This window comes from Giraffa tippelskirchi, chromosome 4 (assembly GCF_054371585.1).
Source record: "Giraffa tippelskirchi isolate mGirTip1 chromosome 4, T2T-mGirTip1v1.2.pri, whole genome shotgun sequence".
Taxonomy (NCBI): Eukaryota; Metazoa; Chordata; class Mammalia; order Artiodactyla; family Giraffidae; genus Giraffa; species Giraffa tippelskirchi.
The window spans coordinates 12,635,749-12,663,446 of NC_137278.1; the positions used below are offsets into that span (position 1 = coordinate 12,635,749).

At 37.0% G+C, this 27,698-nt stretch overlaps 1 protein-coding gene across 15 annotated transcripts in view; it reads right to left on the minus strand.

Annotated features, from left to right (window-relative positions):
- Positions 1-27,698, minus strand: part of RABGAP1 (RAB GTPase activating protein 1) — a 156,035-nt gene that overhangs the window by 101,654 nt on the left and 26,683 nt on the right. For 11 of the 15 annotated variants that reach the window (XM_081588666.1, XM_081588667.1, XM_081588662.1 and 8 more), the window contains 6 exons: positions 10,276-10,510; positions 8,888-9,092; positions 5,443-5,617; positions 4,709-4,866; positions 825-935; positions 380-446 (listed from right to left, as the gene is read on the minus strand). In XM_081588666.1, the coding sequence (XP_081444792.1) occupies positions 380-446; positions 825-935; positions 4,709-4,866; positions 5,443-5,617; positions 8,888-9,092; positions 10,276-10,510 (951 nt within the window). Of the gene's footprint in view, positions 1-379; positions 447-824; positions 936-4,708; positions 4,867-5,442; positions 5,618-8,887; positions 9,093-10,242; positions 10,511-27,698 lie in introns of all 15 variants that reach the window. The other 4 variants (XM_081588673.1, XM_081588676.1, XM_081588672.1 and 1 more) reach the window with 2 other exon arrangements.

Genomic DNA, 27,698 nt, shown 5'->3' on the forward strand with positions numbered 1-27,698 from the left:
CATATCAAACTGCACAGACATCAGGAAAATTTACTACCTACACCTATGTTGAATTCTTCTGTCAAGTGAACAATTACTACATAAATTTTAGTTATGAAAATAAAGATTTTCATGTAATAGCAATAGTATATACACTGCATACTTTTCTAAAGCTCATAACAGTCTGCAAATAACTCTCTCACAAAATGCCTTTGACTCCTACACTATTGCAGGCAAGAAACTGAGACTAAGTAGGTATAAGGTCAGACTGGTAAACAGCAAGTAGGAAATACCCTTATCTTTGCTAATTGCTTCATAAATGTGTTTTAACATTAGATTTGGTGCAACCACCTTTATAGAGGAAACAGCGTATGAATTAAAAAAAAAAAGCTATACTTACCAAATCTAACAAGTGCATGTCACTATTTCGTACATCTTTTCCTGGGCTAAGGAGAAGACCAAAACATCTGCAAAAAAAGAACCGATATAAATTTGAGAAAAAGACTACAACAAAGATGTTTAAGTTATATCAATGAAAAAAATCTGACAGAAAAAAGGACATATTGAAATTATCAACAAATTAGCATTATCAAAATCTTCATTTCTTTAATTGAGATCAACAAATTTTATGTTTGCCTTTTATTATCACATAGTTGAAGTCAACATACTAGCTGAAGATATAGACATACTTCAAAATAAATGAAATATACAGTTTAACAACCAAAAGAATTCCCCAGGGAGCAAAATAGTTTGCAAATACATTTTTGAATACAGTATATGACCGTTTCAGTAGATTGACAAGAAATAAAATTTATATTTAAGTCAAACTTACTAAAAATGTTTACCTTTCAATGGCAAGTTCTTTATTAGTTGTTTGTTGCACATAGATGACAATCTTCTTATCAATTCCTTGGCGTAGTTTAAAGCATTGTCTGTCTTTATCTTTAGGAACTGCACTGTAGGACAACATGTTTCATCAATTTTGGAAAGCATTTCCTTGTAATATACACCAGAATAACTTTTGTTATGATTTGAAAATCAGGCACTAAAAAGAATCACAGATTTAATTCTTTTCTATGCCTGGTATTCAAATAACAGATATTATCATCTGCCTCTTGATGTGAAAAGATCATCATTACTGTATTTAAACCACTAAACCATTTTATAAACCATTTATAAAAGCTACAAAACCACTCTTGCGTCTCCTGAAATGTGACTTTAGTTTTTTTTTCTTTTTTGTTGCTGTGAAAATTGAATTAGATATTTATAAAGTTCCAAAGTACTCAAAGTTTTTTTCACTTTCTATTTAGTAACTGTTTTTTATCAATACAAATAAATTATTAATGCCTTATGTGTTTAAATATACAATAAACAAGAGATTATTATATAGATCCTTTTAATTTCAAAACAAAATGCTTTCGAAGAACAATAGAGATGAGAAAGATATGGCCAACAGTAAGTTATTGCCCAATTTTCCACTTAAGCAGTGATACCTTATTGAATGGAGAAGGCAATGGCACCCCACTCCAGTACTGTTGCCTGGAAAATCGCATGGACGGAGGAGCCTGGTAGGCTACAGTCCATGGGGTCGCTAACAGTCGGACACGACTGAGCGACTTCCCTTTCACTTTTCACTTTCACGCATTGGAGAAGGAAATGGCAACCCACTCCAGTGTTCTTGCCTGGAGAATCCCAGGGACGGGGGAGCCTGGCGGGCTGCCGTCTATGGGGTCGCACCCAGTCGGACACGACTGAAGCGACTTAGCAGCAGCAGCAGCAGCAGCAACCTTATTGAAAACCCATGTGATAATTATAAAAATAATATTAATGATGCAATTAAACCATCAGCTTAAGAAAACAGTTGAAAATATTCTCTAAATGACAGTTTACCAAAATAATCTCCTTGACTCCCACACACCTTCTCTAGCTCCTTTGTTCTCAAAGACAGATACATCCGCTTATAGCAATCAACCAAGATATAGAAAATCTGAATTGTGCCTTATTACTTTAAGACTTTAAGATAATAGCAATAGAACCATTAGACAATAATACAAAAGGCTACATAAGATCTCTGAGTACCAACTCACACTAAAAAGTGACTCTTAAGAAATAAAATTAAATTGAATGCTATCTGCACTAGTACACCAGTAACCAATTCAAGAACACGTTATAACACTGAGATTAAAAAAACAACAACAAAGACTCATAGGTTAAGGGTCTAAAAATGCAAACATGTGCAAGAAAAACTGCTGCACACTAAACTATTAAATATGTATGGCTAACAGAAATGTCACCTACAAGGATATGGACAGGTCTCAGTTTTCAATTCACATCAGATATACTAGTTTCTATGCTCTGTGGATGTTTGAGTATAAATTAATATAATCTCATCTCTCAGCAGTATTTAAAACAACAATGGAAATAAAGTTATTTCTGGTGTTCTGAATCTGAAGGGCAAGGAAAAGCTACATTAATAGGAAGCAGGGTGGTAAGTACAAGCAGTTCACTGATGTCAGGGGGTCTGGATTATATTTCTGTTATTACTACTATATCACTGAATGAATTCAACCAAGTAATTTTACACTTAATTCCTATTGTATAAATTAAGAAACATACATCCAGGTTATCTTCTCTGGCTTTCTTCACCTACAGAACAAGGACAAGATCAATTGGGATACTTTGTAGATTAAATAAGGCCAAAAATAAGTGCTTTGAAATGATAGAAGTGAAAATGCTCCATCTTCCTAAGGGCTAAACTTTCTAATTTTAATAATATAAGGATTATACATTTTCAGGAATGAAAAGAAAAGCATTAATCCTTCTCAAAGTACTTGGTCTATATTTATGCTATGGTAAAATCATAATTTATCTTGTGCTATGGCTAACTATATACACATATATTTTTTAAATAGGTGATAAGTCATATGGGTATACCACTGTATTTGGCTTTAGGTATAACTGGCATACAACATATTAGTTTCAGGTTTACAACATAATGATTTTATATTTGCATTTTTGTGAAATGCATCGTATTTTAGCCATTCTATTACGGTCAACATTTAATTTCCACTTTTTAATTTTGCTATTATTGTGTCAAGGGGAACATTCATGCTGGTAACTCTTTTGGCATCTCGATGACTGCTTCTGATTCCTAGACATACTACAGAATCACTGGATGAAAGGAACTGTGATTGAAAAGTTCACATCTGACAAGGCATCCTTGTCAATAATTTCATCACTGTATTAGGTTCTACAACACTCTTTTCTATTATAAATTCATGAAAACATGTAACAAAAGATAACAGAGCCCTAACAAATGTGTAAAGAAATCTGGCCATCCAGGGGTTTTCTGTACCTCATTTCCTTGATGCACAGTTGAATAGGGATATTTGTGATTGTTATCCTTTCTACCTTGAACATGCTTGATCTCAGAAGAAGGAGAAATTACCCTAGTGCTTCTCTTCTGAGAGATCTTAGAAACCTTACCTATTTATAACTGGGAATTTATAAACAATCTTCAATCTTTATTCTCAATAAAGGGCAAAAACAGTTTAACTGTTCTGTTTCTTAAAAAGGAAAAAAATTATTACAAGGTTTATAGATTATGATTTCTACTTCTCAGTATAGGAATGCATACTGCAGAAAACACCATAATAATGTCGGTGTGAAAATAGAAATATAAATAAGAAAGCATAAAGTACAATGGTTCATACTTTATTGTACAAGCCAAGGTTGAAGCTGCATTGTATACTAAACTTGCCACCAGATGGCATGACAATTCCAAAGTCTTTGAAGGGAGAGCAATCGTTATCAGTTTCCCAAATGAAACAATCATTGTGCTTTTTAATTTAAAAGCAAAATATCAGAAACCATTTATATTTTCATTTTATCCACTTTATTAGTAGTCATGAAGGAAAGAAAGTTCTATATGCAACTACTGATTATGATTCCAAGAAGCACCCATTTTGTGATATGAGCTATGGAGGAAAAAAAAGTTAATCATCTTGCAACCATAATATTTTAAAGTTAGAAAGGATTTTTAGACTCTAGCCACTTCATCTTATAAATAAGGAAACTAATGTCAGGAAATGTAAAGAAACTTGGAAAAGGTCACACTGATGGCAGCAATAAGTAAACTAATCCTAAGTTTTAATTTCTATTCCAGGGTTATTTTTACTACTCAAAGAAGCATCATTCTACTTAAAAACCAGAACCAGTTATTTTTGACCCTATATGCAAGGTCAGACTTCAGATACAGACCTTATTTCTCCCCTCCCAATGTACTCCAATAAATTTTAATTATAAAACTTGATTTCAATAGCCTTAAGATCTTTAGATTATTAAAACAAATACACCAACCAACCAACAAAACAGAAAAAAACTCTTAGCAAAACAAATCCAGCTATAGACCCAGGTGATGTAGCTTCCGTCATGTTTAATAAAAGCAGTCAGCCAGCTACTTTGAGTCTGACTAAAAGAACATGGTAACATGATGTATTTCCCTACATGAAATAATCTGTTTTTATTGTTTAAAGTTCTTTAAATCTTGCCTCGGCAATTTGCCTATTTATTCTCCTTTATCACTTACACTAAAAAAACCTCTACTTATAAAAGCAATCATTTTATAAGATAAAAGTTAGGTAATCTGACCTAGAATTTCCCTAAAAGCACAGATAGTTCAGCATGTTAATACAAACTCAAATAAAAAGAATAAAATAAGATGCCCTACCTAAAATAACCTTTACCATCATCTTCTTTTATTTCTAGAGACACAGAGAAGGTAAAGATGTCACTGTCAGGAGTCTGAGGAGCAGCAGTTGCTGAAAGTGGGGTCTGCTTGGCAGAACGGCGGAAGGCAGTGGCAAAACTGTAAAGTATCCGGCTCACCTACATACAACCAGACATGTTAGGAGATGGGCTGTTATCAAAAAAGTAAAATACTTTTGCTAAGGTTGAAGGTGACCTATGTTGTTTGAAAGTTCACCTTTCCTCCACTGATTTCTTTTAATAAATTCTCCAATTTATTAAACCTATAAAGTAAACAACACTAAAAATGGCCTGAGTAGAGGTTTTAAAAAAGGAATGACTGTGAACACTAGAAATCCAACTGAAAGATGATAAAATTGTTAGGAATTACTTGAATATATTTATTGTAATAAAAAATAATCCTCCAAGTTTAACTCTATAAGAATGGTTTGCAAATATGTCATTGCTAGAAGCAAGATGCCGATTTAACCCATTTAAGCAGCGGCCAATTAGTCTCCTCTGACGTTCTTAGCAACAACAAGGTTCTGGCTAACCAAACTTTTATTCATATTTCAGGCCATCAAGCTGGACAAATAAAACAGTAGCAGAGAATTTCATTTGGCTTATAAATGACCACAGAAAATACTATAATCATTTCAATGATGCAAGGGTGAAGGTGAAGTTTCATCTGTAGACATTTTCCTCTTAAGTACTTACAGCTTCTTGTATTTCACACCGAAAGACATGTATTCTGAAGAGCTCTGCATTGTAATGACTTTCAGTGAAAGCAAAACAGTCACTCTCAGGAGTTCCATCATGCCCTCTGACACAGAAGAGGATTTTGTAGATAGGGTAGTTTGCTATTTCAGTGTTTGTCTGAGGATCTAAGAGTCTGTTCACACAAAAAATATATAAAGAGATTAAAGGGACTGTGGATAGTTTTTACTATGTCCATATTATGATTCAAGACGCATCTTTCTAGCAAAAAGATCATATAAATAATTTCTTGAGCCTGGCAGGCTACAGTTCAAAGGGTCACAAAGAGTTGTAAACTATTGAGCACACACAACAATCATATTAATCTTAAATCTTGATAAATAAGTCATATGTGGAGTCTTAAAATTACTGATTACACAATTCTATAGTACTAAAAACTACTAAATCCCCAATTTTAGGGGGGCAATCAGGAAAGCATAAATAATATTAATGTTTCTTAAATAGTCTGTAACTAAATAAAAAATAATGGGTAAATTAGACTACCAAAATAGATAATTAAAGTTGTGCTTCTCAGTATCTCCTAACAGAATGACCTAAGCTGCTTTATTATTTTAAAAACTAAAATACTGATGTAGTTTCTCAGAGTGAAACATGTTCTTTTGCTTCATGGCAAATAAGGAAGAGAGACTTACAAAACGTTAACACCGAAAGAAAAAAAATTCATTAATAAAATCAAAAGGATGCCATTCACTGAAATTAAAGGGATATCATTCATTCAAAAATGTATTCATTCAACAAATATTTATGTGATACCTACACAACATCCCAGGCTCCATCCTGGGCCCTGACAATACAAAAAATTGAAATTGAAATTATTAAGTTATGAAATTATGAAGTTTCAACACTGAACGGGCAGAGCCATCGATGGGAAAGCCTAGGGGATAATGGAAATACCTATGAAGGGGAACTAATCCAAATTCAAAGGCACTTTGATAAAGACTCTGAAAACATGAGGCAAGAGAGACTAGTTTTCTCACGTCTTTATAGAATTAAAATATATTAGAACAAAGTATAACTTCAGTCAGGGGAATGACTATTGACTAAGAATCATATAAAAATGAATTTTAGGGAATTCCCTCGCAGTTAGTGGTTAGGACTTGGTGCATTCACTGAAGTGGCCCAGGTTCAATTCCTGGTCATGGAACTAAGATTTCACAAGTCGCATCATGGCAAAAGGAAAAAAAAAGCTAAATGAATGTTATTAAGCTTCACATTAATAAATACAATTAAAATTAATATTTGTGGATTTTTGCAAAATAGTTCTTTAAACACTCAAGAGAAGAATTACATATGCAGATGATTGGAATATTAATTAACTTACTACTACTACTATCCATATGCAGCTACAACTCTACTACCATAAAAATCCAAAATGCTTGAGGGCAGAGAAATAGATATTCTCATACACTGCTAATAAAAAGTACAAGCTAGATCAGTATTTCTAGGTGGCCATTTGGCAATGTATCAAAAACCATAAAAATGGGCAAATCTTTGACCCACCAGTGAATCTACTTCTAGGAACTGATCCTAAGGAAATTTAAAAATACCTAAAAATTTAGCTAAAAAATACTACTTATAAGAAAATTACAGGTAAAGCACTTAAGTAAGTAAGTAAAAGTCGCTTAGTTGTGTCTGACTCTTTGCGACCCAAAGAACTATACAGTCCATGGAATTCTCTAGGCCAGAATACTGGAGTGGGTACCCTTTCCCTTCTCCAGGGGATCTTCCCAATCCAGGGATGGAACCCAGGTCTCCTGCATTGCAGGCAGATTCTTTACCAGTTGAGCCACAAGGGAAGCCCAACTTACATGCCCACATAATAAAAGTTTAATATTAGCTATTATTAGTAGCACTTTTATCATTTAAACAACTAAAATATGTAACATTAGACTGGTTATTTCCGAAAAGCCCATCATGTGCCATCGTAAATTATAATATTTAAGCATATTTATTGATATGGAAAGATTCACAATACAAAAAAACGTTATGTATTATGTAATTCCACTGTTGTTAAAAACGTTGAGTCTAAGAGTTGTGTAATTATACTTGCATATATATGTAGGTGGAGAAGGCAATGACAACTCACTCCAGTACTCTTGCCTGGAAAATCCCATGGACGGAGGAGCCTGGTAGGCTGCAGTCCCTGGGGTCGCTAAGAGTCGGACACAACTGAGCGGCTTCACTTTCACTTTTCACTTTCGTGCATTGGAGAAGGAAATGGCAACCCACTCCAGTGTTCTTGCCTGGTGAATCCCAGGGATGGCGGAGCCTGGTGGGCTGCCGTCTATGGGGTTGCATACAGTCGGACACGACTGAAGTGACTTAGCAGCAGCAGCATATATGTAGGTATATACACAGACACAAACAAATATACCTACAACTACACAAAAAGGGTCTTAATAAACCAAGGTGTTAACTGTTATTTACCAATGGGAGAGTAGAATTAAGAGCATTTCCTAACCTAAAATATGTCACACATGAACTTATCTACAAAACAGAAGCATAGAGAATAAACTTGCGGTTGCTGGGGGTCGGGGGGGCGAGGGAGGGAAGGACTGGGAGTATGGGATTAGCAGATGTAGACTATTATACATAAGATAAACAACAAGGTACTACTGTATAGCACAGGAAACTATATTCAATGTCCTGTGATAAATAATAGAAAAAAATTTATGAAAAAGTATGTCTATATGTGCGTAACTGACTCACTCTGCACAACACTGTAAATCAACTATACTTCAATGGAAAAGTTAGAGCAATTTTCTAAATTTTTGCTTATTTGTATTCTCTGATTTTTCTGAAATAATAAGTATGCATTTTTATTAACAAAGCTAGCTCTGTATTTAGTTATTAGCTGATACAGACATCTGACTGACTACGTTTAATCACTGTGACCTGTTTCAGTTAGTATAAACAATAGCCATATCAAGAGACTTCTCTGAGCTTCAGTTTCCTCATCTTAAAAATTTAGGAACTACACTGAAATAGTTAATATTTACCAACAGGTTTCTGTAATTTCCAAAGTCAGCATGAAATCTCATACTGAACTAATGTGTCAAGCTAGTATTTGTATTGGGGGCACATGGAAAATATAAATTGTTAGGCAGACTCTTAGGTCAACATATTTCATGAATCCCCAAAACACTTAAATTTCTAAAGTGCTACAGAGAACTGGGGTGAGGAAGAGTATAAAAAACTGTTCAAACAAGTGACTATTTTTCATAAAAGGTCACAATCCTTGGAAGACATGAAAACTCAGTGCCAAATGAATTAACCACTACATGAATAAAATAATTATGTATTTTGTTCACTATTGCTTTGTTATAAAACTATAGGTCAGAAATCTGATCAAATGTAACAAGTATTTCTAGAAGGCTGGTCTTACCTCACAGTTCCTTCAGACACGTTCGGCACTGACAGGGTTACATCTAGTGAGATCTGACATTGGCCCCTTAAGATGGACATCATCCTCAAGGCTTCCACTTCACTCCTGGGAGCATTTACTGAGGCACAGCCTAAATAAGTTAGTTTGCTGAAAACTACACTGTCCTCATCTGCCACTGGTGTGAAAGGACTTGACCCTTCAGAATCTGAAAGAAACAGTAAGGAAGTGATTATTTTCACTTTGATATTTTGTTAACATGAATACTAAGTGAAAATCTACAAGCTAGTTTAGCTTCCAAAATTAAATTTGTCACTTTCCCAGAAGAAAATTAAAAGTCAGAAATCTTGCACCAGAACTTGTCGCCAACACTAAAACTTTTAGGTATGGCTATAGTTTCAATCCTAAACCTAAATGGTGACCTGAGATTCAGATCTGATTTATCTCTAATAATTTGTTTTGACTTTATAATTTACATTGAGGTCAGTAATACATTCAGTCTTTTACCACCCTGAAAAATCCCTTCTTCTTTCTGATCTGTTCTGTTAGAATAATTTCTTATCCATCATCTTAGTCACCTCATCATGTTCTCTCAGGCCCCTGCCTTTCCTTTCCCAGTAAACACTGACAGTTTTAATCCTCTACTTTTCCTCAAAGAGCCTTCATAATCGTCCTTTTCCTCCTTGTCTTTCAGTTCCCTTTTTTCAATTGGACAACTATTCCCACCAAGCCATACAACAGGCCTGAGGCAAACATTTTCTTCACCAAGAATTATTTCTCTACTTCCCCAGTCAGTCAGTTTAGTTCAGTTGCTCATTCGTGTCCGACTCTTTGAGATTCCATGAACTGCAGCACGCCAGGCTTCCCTGTCCATCACCAATTCCCGGAGCTTACTCAAACTCATGTCCATCGAGTTGGTGATGCCATCCAACCATCTCATCCTCTGTTGTCCCCTTCTCCTCTCACCAATATCCAATTTCTCCAATACCATACTCAAATTATTTTTTCTTGAAAAAAAATCTTTGAACACTCTAACACTGCCTCACTGTTATATAACTGTTTTTTTTTTTTCTTTGCTATAAATCACATACATTTAGAGTGGACATACGTATATATATAACTGATTCACTGTGCCTTCCACCTGAAACTAACAAAACATTGTAAATCAACCACACATCAATAAAAAAAATTTTTAAATGACATACATTTAAAGGGAAATCAGAATGGTACATGTATTTATTCCTCTCACATCCCCCTCAATCTAAAATCTGAAGATTCTAGATAATATAGATATGGTTTTTGCTTGCTCTGCATCAAACCTAGTACAAAATGGACACTCAAATATTAAAAACAATAACCTTCAGTTATGCAAGCAATGCAGCAATCCTAACCTCCTTGTCCAGGTTTCACTGGCAGGCTCATCTCTGGTTTCTGGAGCCCTACTAATGACACAGGGTTAATGGTGGATGAAGCTGAGAGTTGATTAGAAAGAGGCCCATCTCCTTCACCATCCAGCTGTGACCTTTCCACAAGCTCCTTGTCCCCTGGCTGGTCGTCCATTGGAGGATCCATCAGCACATCTGCTAGCTCTTTTTGCAGCTGCTGTTCACTTCCATTCCCTATAATCTAAGGGTCACAAATATATGCAATCAGCGAAGGGAGAGAGAGAGGCCAGTACTGATTAAAATGGGTCCACATCTAGAGAAAATCATTAGCAATTCTTTTGCTATATAGATATCTTCTGAATGTTTTTAAAAATTAGAATAAAGCAAGATCTGCAATAAATAAGAGCTGCAGCTGCTCTCTTAATTCATACAAATTTTCATGAAAAAGGGTACAGTGAATTTGCGACTAATACCCAGAAATACATGTGATAATCTGTCAATTTTATTGAAAGCATTCTACAGTGTTCTAAAATCACAACAACTAAAATTTTTGTATTTTTACTTGTCTGTTGAGAAATAAAGCTTATTAAGAGAAGCTTCTCTTATCCTTAAGGAAAAGGGAAAAGGTGTTTGCTTCCACAAATTACCAGTACAAACATATGTATTAGGTAATAAACGATCACATGCACTTTACCGCTGCTGCTATAAGGAAGTCTCTTAAGGGAGACTTCTCTGACATAAACAGTTCTTAAAGTTCTCAATACTTGAATAAAGCTGGGGAGATATAAGTAGAAAATGACCCTGAGGAACAGAAGCACTCCATTTCAATGTGAAGGATTTTTCTAGAGTCACGATGGTTTATTATTGTTACTCAACAAGGAAGTAAACAAGTAAAAGATCAAGTGAAGACTACCCAATGCTAAGGAAAACCACAAGTGAGAAAACTCAGTATTATCATTAAACGCTTATTCAAGAAACACTAGAAAAATTAACAGAGAATTAATGAAGAAAAGAAAAACATGATGAAAAAAAGTACTGATTTAGGAGAGTTTCTAAAGACCAAAACTGGGCAAAAAGTTTACATGAGTGGGGCTATGACATTGCTAAAGACAAAGAGGTCTTCACAGTATAATTAAAGACACAAATTAGGAAGCAAAATTCCAATAGCAGCAGTACTCTGGACTACCTACCAAGGAACCCAGTTCAAACATTTTTGTAACTCGATAAAATTCAAGTCCCTTTTGCTGTAAACTATTATTGAGAAACAGTGGCAAGTCTTTTTTGCTACCTTTTCCCAACATGTCAGCTATTCTTCCCTTGGAAAAAAGGACTGGAGAGGTATTCAGTCTCTGGCTGCAATGAAAGAGTCTGTTTTTAACTTCCTTTTATATTCCGAGTTACTGCTATTGGAACTACAATTCAGTCAAATATTTTTAACTCTTTGCTATACCTGATTCTACACATCACAAGTGCAATCAAATTCTGTTTTTCAGAAGTCTGCTTTCAAAAGTTTCTTAAAGCACATAAAAAACAATCTAGAACTTAGTTCCAATTAATCTATTTTTTTCAGAACTGGGTAAGATATATTGTATCACATGCAATAAATAAAAGATAGCTTAACTGAACCTAAACTATTTTCCAAGGGGAAGGAGAAATAAATTAAGTAGGATAGCTAGACCTTCCTATAACTGATGAAGATATTAGACTCCATGTTTAAGCAACAGTAATTTTAACTGGGAAGGCTATCATTAAAGAGCAAGCTAAACTGAAGACATATTTCTTCAGAGGTACTGTTTTTTTCTTTGATATATAGGATAAATAAACTCAAGTTTTCTTTTAGATAGGCTACCTCCATTGTAATATATTCACAAAACATATCACAAACCCTGAAAGAAACATGTTTATGTTTGTCTTTCATGTTTATACATGTTTATCTTGTATTCTTCCCTTGTTTATAAAGTCTACAAACGTAAGCACCGCCTTCTATTTCCTTAACACTTCCTTAAAGGGTAGGAAAACTAATGCACAACACAACAGTGCTGATTTCTAAAACCTGCTTAAAAATAGCAACCTAACTTATGCCGTGAATAATTAGTTCCAATACAGTATTCAACACTTACCATTTAGATCATTTGTGCACCTTCAATCCAATTTCAAACTTAACCATATGTGACATAATTTATTTAATAATACTTATCTCAATTAAGTCTTTTTTTTTTTTTAAAGACAATAAATTAATCTGAATGTTTCCATATGGGAAACATTCAATAGGGAAACATTCAGCAATGCCTTTCAAGGTTCCCTAACTCTGGCCCCTGAAGAACATAGTAAAACACAATCTGTTGGGCCCTTAGCAGAATTCCTATTCAGTAAGCCTGGCATAGGACTGATAATTAGAATTTTTAAAGTTTCCACGTGATGGTGATGTTGCTAGTCTGGGAACCAACTTTAGCTTAATGGTTCATGACTACACAATACAATTACCAATATCACCAGGAAGCACGTTAAAATTAAAATACTTGATCCTCCCTCTATTCACTTACCTCCTACCCTAGCAACTAAATTAGTCTCAGAGATAAAGCCTTGGCATATACATTTTAAAGAACCTTCACAGGTGATTTATGAAACAGTTGTCAGGCCAGATGAGGCCAGCAGGGTACAGTTTTGTTCACCCATCCTATAAATGAAGAGCTTAAACCAGCAACTGTTTATCTCTGACTTCCTGTCATAACAGAAAAATAAACTCATTATCAGCAGGGCTTTCTGTTTCTTGCTGCCAACAGCATTCTTAACAGACACCATGATCATCTCTAAAATAAATATAGTTGCAGCTAAAGCAATCAAGATACTGCTATTAGTGAAAGGACAGCTATATAGACCAATGAAACAGAACAGAACTCAGAAATAGACCTACACATACACGGACAATTGTTTTCAACAAAGTTGGCTAGGTAACTCAAGAGAAAGGTAATAAAGTAAAAGAAACAGTGCTGAACAACTAACCTGGCATCAAACACATGCAAGAACATCCATTTCTTACATCACATACAAAAATTAATGCAAAATGGATTGCAGATCTAAATGTAAATCTGAAAACTGTAACGTTTACAGAAGAAAACACATAGGAGAAATTCTTTGTGATCCTGGGACACAAAGGTTTCTTAGGACACAGAAAGCATGCATAAAAGAAAAAAAAAGAAGTGCACTTTTGTGAATGCTTACAGCAGCATTATTCATAATTGCCAAAAGCTGAGTACAAAGTAAATGTTTATCAAGTGGTGAATGGATAACTTCCATACAGCTATACAATTGAATACTGGCTCGGATGGTCAAGTGTCTACCTACAGTGCAGGAGACCCAGGTTCAATCCCTGGGTTGGGAAGATCCTCTGGAGAAGGAAATGGTAACCCACTCCAGTACTCTTGCCTGGAAAATCCCATGGACAGAGGAGAATGGCAGACTACAGTCCATGGGGTCGCAAAGAGTCGGACATGACTGAGTGACTTCACTTTCACTTTCGGCAATAAAAAGGAACGAATTACTAATATTAGAACAACATGGATAACACAAAAGAATTATTCTAAATAAAAGAAACAGACACAAAAGGCTAGATACTGTATGATTCAATTTACACGGCATTCTGGAAAAGGCAAAACTAGAGAGACAGAAATCAGATTGACTGACAGAGGCTGGGAATGGGGAAAATATTCTGTATCTTGATTATGGTTGTGATTACATAATAAGAGTTTACATTCATTAAAATTCATAGAATTGTATACTTAAAAGGGATGTATTTTACTGTGTGTAAATTTTACCTCAATACTTTTTTTCCTTTTGGCCATGCCATGCAGCATGTGGGGCCCTTAGTTCTCCAACCAGGGATCAAACCCATGCCGCCTGTATTGGAAGCTCAGAGTATTAACCATTGGACTGCCAGGGAAGTCTAATTTCTCAACAGACTTGACTTAAACTAGAAAGGGGATAATGGTAATAGGAGAGGCTATGCAATGTGGAGGCAGAGGTTATATGGGAAATCTCTGTTCCTTTTTGTTAATTTTGCTGTGAATCTAAAACTGCTTTTCAAAACAAAGGCTATTTTTTTAAAAACAGGAAAAAAATGTGATTTCTATGAAAGATGAAACTTGAGAACACAACTGCTCCTTTTTCCTACAACAGCCCTCAGAAAGTGTTCATCCAGGATTCTGTTTTTGGCAATAACTTCATTTTACAGATTTTCCAATATCATTTTATCCACTCCCAACGATATATAAACAACCCCTAATATGCATCTACAATCCCTCACCCTCTACTGAACAGACACCTTCAGGTAGATACTCCAAACTTACTGTGTCAGAACTCTAATCCTCTTCCCATCTTTTTTTTTTAAATCAATGAATTGCACTACTATCCATCCACTCAGCGACCAAATGAAGGGTTACAGTCATCCTTCATCCCTCTCACTCACACACTACTCACAAATCCTACTGATCCTTGCTCAATTGTGCATTTTCCTCCATCTCTCTGCATAGTTAACACCATAGGAACCTCTTTGGATTTATGTAAGCCTATTGGAAAGGTAGTGTTTTCCATGCCTTCTTTCTCCTCTCTGATCTACCATTCATTTGGCCAGTCAAGTTACAACTGTAAATTTTACTTCTCATCAAGCACTGCCTTATTTTTAACCTCTTCCATGTTTCCTCAATATCCATAAGACAAAGCCCAAAATCATTTCTATGTTCTACGAGTTTCTCACAACCTTGTCTAATTACCTTCTCACCTCTTAGCAGTCACATCAAGCCACTCAAATTCCCCAAGACACATCACAAACTTTCAAACATTTAAGCTTTGCATAGATTGTTCCCTTTCCTGGAATACCCTCTTGCTTGCTTTTCTACTCTTAAACACCAAGCTTAAATTCGGTTACCTCCTCTGGGAGACCTTAAGCCTCATATATGGGGTTAAATCATTCCCTTTTTACGGAGTGCATTGCTACATATTTTAGAGAATATCTGCTTAGTGGGCCCCTTCAGCCAGACTGGGCATTATTAGATAGCAGAGACTCTCTTAAATTATCTTTATATTCCCAAAGCCTGGTGTAATGACAGGTACAAAGTGTATCTACAATACATATTTAATGAAATGAACTTTATAAATGCCAAAAATAAAAACCAAAATATTATTTTATCTAATCTGGATAGTCTATAAATTTTGGTTTTGTTGACAGTTAAGCAAATCTGATTTATTTTAGCTTTGTTAACTACTTAAAACAAAAACAAATACCATCATTTCCTATGATTATTAATGTCATTAAGGTTTTACATTTACTGTAAGAATACTGGGCAGGACCAAATACTAACAGCATGTTACAAAGGTCCATACAGTCAAAGCTATGGTTTTTCCAGTAGTCATGTACAGTTGTGAGAGATGGATCATAAAGAAGGTTGAGCACTGAAGAAGTGACACTTTCGAAGTAAGGTGCTAGAGAAGGTTCTTGAGAGTCCCCCAGACAGCAAGGATATCAAACCAGTCAATCCTAAAGGAAATCAACCGTGAACATTCATTGGAAGGACTGATGCTGAAGCTCCAATACTTTGGCCACCTGTTGTGAAGAGCTCACTCACTGGAAAAGACCCTGATGCTGGGAAAGACTGAGGGCAAGAGGAGAAGGGGACAACAGAGGATGAGATGGCATGAGGTTTGAGCAAAGTCTGGGAGACAGTGAAGAACAGGGAAGCCTGGCATGCTGCAGTTGATGGAGTTGCAAAGAGTTGGACATGACTTAGCGACTGAACAACAACAACAAAACACAATTATCTCAAGTCCAAAAAACACTTCTAACTTAATTTAGCCCAAATATAAAAATAAGAAAGCAAAGCAGATATGCATAGATAACTAAAGGTCATGTTTTGGTTTGTGTTCATCTCCATGTAATCTTTAAGTAGAGGAGGGGAGAGTTGTTTAAAATGTTCCTGAATCGAGAGGAAAAAAACATTTAAGTATAAAGTCACCAAACACAGACATAGATGTTTGCAAGGACAGAGATTGCTCAGGGAGTGATTTATTTATAATTCTACTTACATAGTACAGGGGTAGTAAAAACAAAAACAAAAAACTGGAACAAGAGTTGGCTTGTGGCACGACTCCAGGGGGCACCGTTCACATCACAGTCTACGTGAACAGCATCAGCCTGGGAGTGCACAGGGGATGGCCTATGCAGCTACACTCAGTAGTCCTGCTTGGGCTCCACAGTAAGGCAAATGTGAGTTGGGGACATGCCTCTGACGCTAACTCTGGTGGCGATGGGCAAATTAACCCCTGGGAGCCACAACTGTCCCATCTCTAAAATGAGAATGTTAATACCTATCTCACAAGACTGCCGTTGTTCAATGATACAATCTCTGGACACTCATTATATACATTAGAACCAATGAATCATGTGATTTTTATAAGGACTGTCTCATTTCTCACATCACGGTACCTGCCAACTAGTAAGCATCCAATAAGTATCTCCCTACCCAACTTTCAGCTATTTTTAAATAAACTCTGGTCCACCTATTGGCGGTGAGATTAAAAAAAAAAAAAAGGCAAATAATAACTTAAAAAAAATAATAGTCCTTCCACTTTCCTTGGTCTGAAGAAAACTAAGCACACACCTACTATTTATGTGCAAAAGAAGCATTAATGGAGTAACATCTGTCATTTCTAAATAATATCAAAGGTAGTAACTTAAGTGGCAGAGCTGGCTACAAGTGTATTTCCCTGAGAGCAAAACTGCATCACGAACCTAAGGACAAAACGTTCCAAAGGCAATATCCAGAGTCCTTTCCTGGTCTTAATTTTCTACCTCTAACTTTATAGTTCCTGTTTCCCTTCACTGCAATAATATCAACCAGGCTCTACTTGCTTTGCCAGTTATACAAAGCTACTTTAGGCAGTGTGAGATGCTTTTCTAGTGGACATTTTATGTCTTCAATAAAACGTGCTTAGGAAATGAAAGTGTGTGCTGGAAAAATCCACAGAAAATCAGAAATTAAAGATAAATTCATGAAGATCTACAGTTCTCACTACTTGTATCATACTGCAGTGAAAAATACAAATGAAAATAGTTCAAACTAAGTAATTTTGCTCAGCTTTAGGGTAACAGCTGAGCCATTTCCAAACAAGTATATAAATCTCAGGCTTATCAGAAAGCAAGGCACAAAAGAAGCAGAAGTCCAGGCTGGATACTGAAAAGTATAGTAACTCATTTTAAATCCACTCATGATACATCCTTTCTGTGATCCTGGATAAATCACTAAATCACTTTGTGCCTCACTTATAAACTGCAGTTGTTCTGATTATCCATGTCTTTATTTTACTATATAAAGGAAGGACCAGAAAAAACAAACTAACATTATCATTAGGAACTAATGACATTAATTTTAAAAGGGAAGGGAAAGAGAACCTTGTGCATTCATCTTTAAGAATCAACTGAAGAAGGACCCCAAATACTTAGGTTGCGCTAAATAATAGGATTATGGGTAGACTAGGCTTTACTTTTCTTATTGTATGAATTTTCTACATCATACATACATTGTTTCTATAATTAGAGGAAAAAAGTGACAAAAAGCCTATTTGCTTTTGCATCTAAGGAGAAAAAGAAAAGCATGCACATTTAATTCTACTGCATGCAGTGGCCCTAACTCCAAACTCTTCAAGCTTCTTGATCTTTCCACATACCAAAGACTCTCTTCTTAGAGAAATTCTTAAACACTCTTTAAGGCTCTGCTGAATTGTTAACTACTCTACCAAAAACTTTTTTCTTCTTCTTCAGGCAACAATTACGTTCTCATATAACTTTGCTTATATCTATATTCTAGCACTTGATGAATTTTGTCATGGTGACATATTTCAGTGTCTACCCAACCACCACTCTGATCCCCTTAAACTGTGTGTTCATGGTTCAGTAACTTTGCTTGAATAAAAGATCTGCATTTTAGAGGACATGATCAACTGACTCTAAAACAATTTCAGAAACTGCTGCTGCTGCTGCTAAGTCGCTTCAGTCATGTCCAACTCTGTGTGACCCCAGAGATGGCCGCCCACCAGGCTCCCCCGTCCCTGGGATTCTCCAGGCAAGAGTACTGGAGTGGGTTGCCATTTCCTTCTCCAAGGCATGAAGGTGAAAAGTGAAAGTGAAGTCGCTCAGTTGTGTCCGACTCCTAGCAACCCCATGGACTGCCGCCTACCAAGCTCCTCCATCCATGGGATTTTCCAGGCAAGAGGACTGGAGTGGGTTGTCATTGCCTTCTCCGTTTCAGAAACTGAGTCAGATTAATTCAGGCAATACTAAGTAAGCAGTGACTTCTGTATCTGCTAACTACTCTAATAAAGTTTGGCAACTCTTTTCCAACCAAAATGTCAGCTGGATTTTTCAAGAAGAAAACTCTATGAACATTAAAAAGCTTAAAAAATTATCAACTGAACTTTATGCCTCAAAAGTACTAGCTCATCAATGTACCCTCAACCAACATTTAAAGAGTATCTTTGGCTAAGAGCTAAAGGGTGCAGGATTCCCACACGAGACAAGTGAGGTAGAGAAAATGCAACGTGTTCTGAATTTATGGAAAATTCTCAGATTTTGATGTGAGCTGTCAGAAAATTTAATAAAGAAAAATACCTGTGTTTTTTATGACTACACCATCACATACAGCTTTCTTTTAAAGGACTAACTCTCTCAAAGAAGTCTTCCTTGACTCCTCCCCCAAGCTAGGATAACTTTCTGCCTGCTTTGTTCTATAGCATCCTTCTGTTAACCTCTACCATGGTACTGACCTAATTAAATTGATGTTGAAAATTAGATACGGCTACAAAATCTCTAAACTTCCTTCATCAAAAAGTATAGTCTAGTTCTCTAAACCCATGAAATCTGGGCTGGCCTTATGACTTGCTTTTCTACCACAAAAGAATGTGGTAGAGGTGACACCATGTAACTTACAAACCTCAGATTTAAAAGAGGCCTTACAGCTTTCACATCTGCCCTAAGACCACTATGCTGGGAAGAAGCCTAAGTTGAAAACCACATAGAAAGACTCAGTCAAGCCCGTGCCCAGCCAACACACCAGCTGAATGAAGTTGAATTAATCCAAATGTGCTGTGCTGTGCTTAGTCGCTCAGTCATGTCCAACTCTTTGTGACGCCATAGACTGTAGCCCACCAGACTCTTTTGTCCATGGGATTCTCCAGGCAAGAATACTGGAGTGGGTTGCCATGCCCTCCTCCAGGGGATCTTCCCGACCCAGGGATAGAACCCAGGTCTCCCACGTTGCAGGCAGGTTCTTTACGGTCTGAACCACCAGGGAAGCCAAGCCCAGCAAAACATCCAGTCAATTCACAATCATGAGAATAAATTGTTTTTCAAGCCACTGATTTTTGAGTTGTTTGTTACAAAGACTAGTAGAAATGATCGCAACAACATTTTTTTTTTTTTTTCCGGACCGCCCCATCCCCCGCAGGACACAGCGGGCCGCAACATTTTTAACCACTGTCATCTACCCTAAGCTGTAAGCATCTTGAGGACACGAACTATGTCCTATTCATCTCCTCATTCAGCCTTTTAAGAACTCCTCTTTGGTTGTGATGTTCTGCAGTTTTACTGTCATCAGTTCTGTTGCTCAGTCATGTCCGACTCTTTGCGACCCCATGAACCGCAGCATGCCAGGCCTCCCTGTCTGTCACCAAGTCCCAGAGTTTACCCAAACTCATGTCCATTGAGTCAGTGATGCCATCCAATCATCTCATCCTCTGTCGTCCCCTTCTCCTCCTGCCCTCAATCTTTCCCAGCACCAGGGTCTTTTCAAATGAGTCAGCTCTTCACATTAGGTGGCCAAACACCGTCATACTGGTTGGGATTCATTCTGATTTTCTAAGCTGAGAGTTTATATATCATCACTTTTGGAAAATATTCCACTGTTATGTTTATTTCCTTTCCCTCATTCTGTTTTTGGTCACGCTGCACAGTGTGCAGGATCTCAGTTTCCTAACCAGGAAAAGAACCCGTGACCCCTGCAATGGAAGCGCACAGTCCTAACCATTGGACCACCAGGGAATTCCCCCCTCCTTCGTTCTATTCTGAAGGAACACTTAGGTACTTGTTGGTCCTTCGTATCCCAGTCTCCATATTTCTTAATTGCTTTTTCTTATTTTGTCATCTTTCAATACTATTTTCTGTAACTTTCTCAGAATTTTGTGGGTAACGTATCTGTTGTACCTTTAATTTCATTGAGGCTAATTTTCATTTGTAGAAGTTCTATTTTTAGTTTGCTTGGAATATTAAAATCTTTTGTAACTTTGTCCTTTTCTAATGTTTCCAAAATTTTCTTTAAATGTTTAGTCATTTTAATCATGCCCATCTTAAGGTTACAGCTAATAATTCAAACGCCAGTTCTGGTTTGCTGACTCTTGCTTGTGATGAACTGTCCTTTGTAAATTCTGAATTGTGCACTATTCTTTATCAGAGTTATCCATGGGAATACTATGCAGCCTGGATGGCAAGCAAGTCCCTCCACAGTTTTACAATTGATCCTGTCAGGTGCCCAAAAGGAATTATTAACCCAGGAACATGCTGCTGCTGCTGCTGCTGCTAAGTCGCTTCAGTCGTGTCCGACTCTGTGCGACCCCATAGACGGCAGCCCACCAGGCTCCGCCATCCCTGGGATTCTCCAGGCAAGAATACTGGAGTGGGTTGCCATTTCCTTCTCCAGTGCTTGAAAGGGTAAAGTGAAAGTGAAGTCGCTCAGTCGTGTCCGACTCTTAGCGACCCCATGGACTGTAGCCTACTAGGCTCCTCCGTCCATGGGATTTTCCAGGCAAGAGTACTGGAGTGGGGTGCCATTGCCTTCTCCGAACCCAGGAACATGAAGGTAGTGTAAATTCAAGCCCCAAATATACATGAAGGCAAGCCTATGGGTACAAATTCTCAACAAGACTCTCCTCCAAATCAGTATCGAAGTTAAGACATAGAAGCTTCTGTGTCTTATTTTCTTCTCTGTGTTATTTTCTTCCTGTGACTGTAAGCAGTTAATTATATTTCAAGTAATATCCATTTAGGATGTATCTCCTGAGGGTGCTTTATAAAGGAAATCTCAGTTCCAAAACCCATCTCTAAAATCCAAGGCCTTCATGTATTTTGGAGTTCCTTTATTAGGTATACATTGTCAGACCTTTCTGGTGGACCCTTATAAGATTATAAAGCGTTCATTTCATCTCTAGTAACATTGTTTTAGAGTCTATATTGCCTAACATCACTGTAATCATTTTCTCTGATTGCTGTTAGCATTAACTTTTCCCATCTATTTAAGTTAAATCTATATATATCTTTGAATCTAAGATGGATCTTCTAGATGTTTTATCCAATGCTGACAATTTCTACTTTTTTTGATCATATTGCTAATCTATTCACATTCAATGTTATTATTGATATAACTGATAATAGTTGAATTTAGGTGTGCCTAAATTTACTTTTTATTTATCTGTCTCATATATTTTTCATTCCTTTATTCTTTTACTGCTTTATTTAGAAAATAACTTCCTAATGTAGCACTGACACTTCTTTAACATTATATAAATGCATATGTTTGTGTAAACACATATACATACACACATGCACGCACACCACTGTAGTGCTGCACCTTTGGATTCTTACTCTTCTTCCCCATTTCACTGTCCCTCTCCCAGGCAATCACTGCCCCACTTTTTATGACTGAAGATTAGCTTTGCATTTTTAAAAATTATATATAAATGAAATATATAGTACGTGTTTTTATTTATGGAGGAGAGGATGTCTGTCATCTCTCACCAAAATCTCCTTTTCTTCTATCACCAATGCCCACCTCTGGGCAAAACCATTTTACTCAGTTTCTATAGTTTGGCTTTTTAGATTCCACATATAAATCATGGAATGTGGAATATGTTGTATTTCCATATTTGTTTCTTTCATGATGTTTTCTGATTTCCCTTTATTTTTTGAGTGGTTGCATTTATTTTTTGACCAACCACTGGTTGGTTAGAAGTATGTTGTTTAATTTCCACATATTTGTAGATTTTCAAGTTTTCCCCCTTTGGCTGATTTTTAATTTTATACCACTGTAGTCAGAAAAGATAACTGGTATGATTTCAGTCTTGTTAAACTTGTTAAGATTTGTTTTGTGACCTAACATATACATGTTTTGAAATGGTGCTTTTCATTCCATTTGCATGGAATAACTTTTCATCTCTCTACATGATACACAGATAAGTCTATGTGTGTCCTTAAAGCTGAAATAAGTCTCTTATGGGCAGCATACAGTGCGGTCTTTTTCTTGTTTTTAATACATTCTGATACTGTCACTTGATCGGAGAATTTAATTCATTTGCATTTAAAACAATTACTGATAGATAAGAACTTACTAATATTATGTTATTGTTTTCTGGCTGTTTTACAGGTCCCTTATTCCTTTCTTCTTCTCGTTATCTTCCCTAATTGATGGTTTTCTATAGTGGTATACTTTCTAGAGTGGTATCCCTTCTTTTAATCTTTTGTGTGTTTATTGTGGGTTATTAATTTGTAATTACCATGAGATTTATATATAACATTTTACAGGATATAACGTATTTTACATTGGGAACCTAACTTCAACCCCATACAAAGCTCTACCTTTTACTTCCCCAAACATTGTTTTTGATGGCACAATTTAAATTTCTACATTATGTATTCATCGTAGCTATAGTTATTTTTAATACCTTTGTCCTTTAACTTTTAATCTAGATTTACTTAACCAACACACCACATTACAGTATTAAACTATACTGATTTTGACCATACACTTACCTTTTCCAGTGTATTTTATATTTTCATATTACTAACTAGAGTCCTTTCATTTCAGATTGAAGAACTCCTTTCAGCACTTTATAAAGGTCTAATGATCAACTCCCTCCATCACAAGTATCTCCCACTTTCCAAAACTTTGAATCATACCACTTTGCTTTCTTAGAAGGCCTACATTAGTACCTGTTTTTGCTAACTGAAAGAAATCTGAAGATGACTTTTGCTTTTATGAAAAAAGCAACTACTGTACTAGAGTAGACCCTTTATACAAGAAAAGTGGTAAAACAAACTTTTAGAAAGCAGGGGATACTCTACTCTATGCCATTTCAGCTTACAAAGTTTCATAGGAACATCCTACTTTCAGATAGAGGGAAAAACCTGTCATCCTTCTCCTCTTGTTTTTTTTTTTGGCCATGACACGTGGCATGCGCAATCTAAGTGCCCCAACTAGGAACTGAATCTGCACCCTGGGCAGTGAAAGCATGAAATCCTAATCACTGGAGCACTAGGGAATCACCTTTCCTTCACTTCTGAAGGACAGTTTTGTCAACTAAAGTATTCTTGGTTGGCAGCTTCTTTCCTTGCGTATATCATCCCATTCTCTTCTAGCTTGCAAGGTTTCTGCTGATAAATATGCTAAAAGCCTTATTGGTGGTGGTGGTGGTGGGCTTGTTTCCTTTGTAATACGAGAAGCTTGTTTTCTTCTAGTTGCTTCAGACTTTTTTTTTAAAAAAAATATTTATTTGGTTACACGGGGTCTTAGTTGTGGCATGCAGGATCTTTAGTTGCAGCATGTGAGGTCTAGTTCCCTGACCAGGAATCGAACCCAGGCCCCCCCTGCATTGGGAGAGCAGCATCTTAACTACTGGACTGCCAAGGAAGTCCCTGTCTTTAATTTTAAAGCCTTATTGTAATGTATCTTGGAGAGGCACTTGGGGTTGATATCTGGGGGGAGCCTATAAACTTCATGAATTCAGATATCCAAACTTCTCCCCCAATTTTGGAAGTTTTCAATCATTATGTCTCTAAAGAAGCTTTCTGCACATTTCTCCCTTTCTTGTCCTTCTGGGACTCCAGTAATGCCTAAGTTGATTATTTTAGTGATAATGTGACACTTCACACAGGTTTTCTTCACTCATTGTTTTCATTCCCCCTGTTTTCAGACCAGATAGTTTCAAGCAATCTGTCTTGTACTACACAGTATTTTCTTCTGTGTGATCCATCTGTTGATGCGCTCTACTGCATTTGTTTTCTCTAAGATGATGAATGCTCCAGTGTGTAGTTTCCTCCAATCCTGCATAATCTGGTTGACTTTTGGCATGTGTTCACCAGATATTTGCAAAGACTCACACTTAGCATTTTTGCCTTCAGGGCTGCTCAGGGAGGCAGTCACAGGGTAAGGACATGTTTGAGTGAGGTGTGTGGAGTTTAGCAGTGCTCATGAGCCAGTTGGAGAACTGGTACAGGAGTCGACCCCGGTGGCTCATGGGTGGGTTTCCTGATGGAGTCCCCAAAGCAGTTAGTAGCATTCACACCCCATTGATATGTTCCATTCCCAACCTTGGCTGCTGTTCTCTCAGTACAGCTGTCGATCCCCAGGTTGTATAGTTTATGACTGAGTACTTTGGATGATGTGAGATAGAAATGGGCCTTTTTGGTGTGTCCCACAAAGCCAGGGAAGTCAGGTGCTCAATCACACACTCTCAGTTTCCCCCGTGGAAGAAATCATGAGCTGACTATCTGCTGGCACTGGGCTGTGCCACCAGAGGGGGGGTGAGGTGGCACACATAAAATGAAACTGTTCATCATCTTCAGTGGGTCCAATATCGGATGCTTTTGCCCCAGCAATGTGCAGGAACTTCTCTGTTGGATTCTTGAACGTCCATGAAGGCACTCACATCCGTTAGTGTCTACACTGGTGTTTTTTGAGGGCAGGATGGTAGAAACTCTTGTACTGCCATTTTGATAACATTTCTCTCCATTAATTCTTCCTTTTGCCAGTTTAAATTTATTGTTGGGCTTCTCTAGTGACGTCTTCATTTCACTTACTGTGTTCTTCCATTTCAGAATTTCCATTTGGTCCTTTTCAATTTGTAATTTGTTATCTTCTTCATGATATTTTCTATTTGATTTGCCATTGCCATCCTACTTTATTTCTTTAAGCATGATTTCTTTAGGATGTTCACCGAACATTCTAATAACAGCTACTTTCCGAGTTTGCATATTAGATCCAACAAGTCACTTTGTCTTTTAAACATGATGTATGGGTAATATTTTCTTGTTTCTTTGCATGTCTCAAAATTCTGTGTTGGAAACTATATTATTTTAGAAAATATGTTGTTCCAGTTCTCGGTACTGGTCTCCATGTTCTGGGACTTATTTTATTTATGCTTGTTTATTTAGCGACTGGCTGACTTATTTTAGTAAATTTTATTCCCCTAATTCCCACGGTGTTAAACCTTTGATGCTGCTCCTCTGGGGTGATTTGTCATCATTCATCCTGGGGTAGCAGCTCTGGTAAGATGCTCTGTCTCTATGACCACATGTAGACATTAGGCTCCACTAACTGTGGCTGATTTGCTCTATAATTCTCAACAGTCCTCTCAGGCAATAAACTGCTCTACAGAACAACCCAATCAAATTAGGTTACTTTGATGGGAGAGCTCTAGAGGTCAGTGTTTGAGATGTGGCCCTCCCTATCATAGGTGGTCTCCTCCCAGCAAGCCTGAAGTTAAACCTGTATGTCTAATTAATCTAACAATCTTCTCCCAATTACTTTTCACTACCACCTCCACTGTTTTTGAGAGGCTTGAACTTCTCTACACTCTGTTGTAAACAAAGTCAGCTCCTTTGGGAAGAGATTACAAGCTGTGTTGTGGCCCATTCCTCATTGCAGGTAAAATCTCTGAGCTACAGGTATGAATTTGGGAGTGTAGACAATGGCATACTTCTGAGCAACACTCCATTTCCAAAGGATGAGTAATTGGTAGGTGTGGGAGGTAGTGCAGTAGTCTCTGGTGTTCTTAACTTGCCACCATTAATATAGAACCACTACCTGACACGCTAGAGCCAGGTTAAGGGCAACTGGGCTCTCCATGTTCTCAGCAGCACTGTGCCCTAGGTAGAGTTTTCATCCCAGAAGTGAGGGGTGGGCAAAAGAAGGCAGCCATTACCACTCAGTCACACTTGACCAGCAAAAGGCAGATAGAGGCAGGATGAGGAATGTTCTCATACTGCTCTTCCCTGGAAGACAGCCCTCCAAGGGAACTGTGGGGAAAGGAAACCCTATTTTCTTGATAGTACCAATCTAGAATGAGTTGCCATCTTGCTCAGTTGGGGGAAGCGTTAGTTGCTCAGTCGTGTCTGACTCTTTGCAACCCCATGGACTGTAGCCAACCAGGCTTCTCTGTCTGTGGAATTATCCAGGCAAGAATATTGGACTGGGTAGCCTATCCCTTCTCCAGAGGATCTTCCAGACCCAGGAATCGAATTCGGGTCTCCTGCACTGCAGGCATATTCTTTATCGTCTGAGCCACCAGGGCAGCCCTCAGTTGGGAGAGGAGACAGAAAAACAAGTCTTGGTTCAACTACCAAAGGTTCTTTCCCAAAGTTTAGTAAAAATGCTTTGAATAAATGTTTCTTCAATTGCTGCATGGCCTTTAGAACATTTCCAGACATTAATTTAAAAAAAGTGTTATCAATTTCACTGGGGAGTGGGTCCAGAGCTCACGCCATCCATGCTGTCTCTCTCAGTCCAAATTCCTAAGCTCTACAAAGCTCTACACAATCCAGTTCCTACACATCATTGTATCTCATACTTTAGCACTTTTTATTTACTTTACTCACTCTGCTTTAATCTCTGTCCTAAAAAGGGTGGTCTTCCTTAGGATCTTTTTTATTTTCTGTTCCCTGTGGAAAACTCTTTCTTCACATTTCTCCATGAACAAGTTCTTTCTCATTTCATTCAGATCTCAGCTCAAATGCCATTTGAAGACATTCTCTAAAACAGTATACCTGCCATTCACTCTTTACCAATGTAGTCTGCTTTGATTTTCTTCAAACCACCTAAATTTACTTAACATTCACTTCCTGTTTGCCTAGGGTCTGTTTCCCACATTTGATTAAAAGCTCTAGGAGAGCAGGGGATCTTGCCTGTCTTACTTGCTACTGTACGTCTAGTACTTAGAACAGTACTTGGCACAAAGTCAATACTCAATAAATACTTGTGGAATAAAAAACAAACAGAAATCAAAGTACTTTTAAAGCTACTTACATTTTAAATGACATTAACAGGTAATCTGTTTTTATTTATATCCAAAAAGAGCAGAAACAGTAACAGAGTATGGAAGAAGATGTAACAGTGATCTATTTTGCTGAGAAAACAAACAGAAACAGCCAAAAGCCAGGAATTTTAAGTCCTGTTTTAGTAATTCTAAAACTTATTTTTATAAATAGCAGTGCTGACCTGCCACTGCCTTTACACTATATATAAAAGGCCCAAAAGAATCACCTCTAACTCAATGGTAACATGAAAATAAAACTAAAATAACAAATGCTTATACTATGATCACTAGTTATTACACAG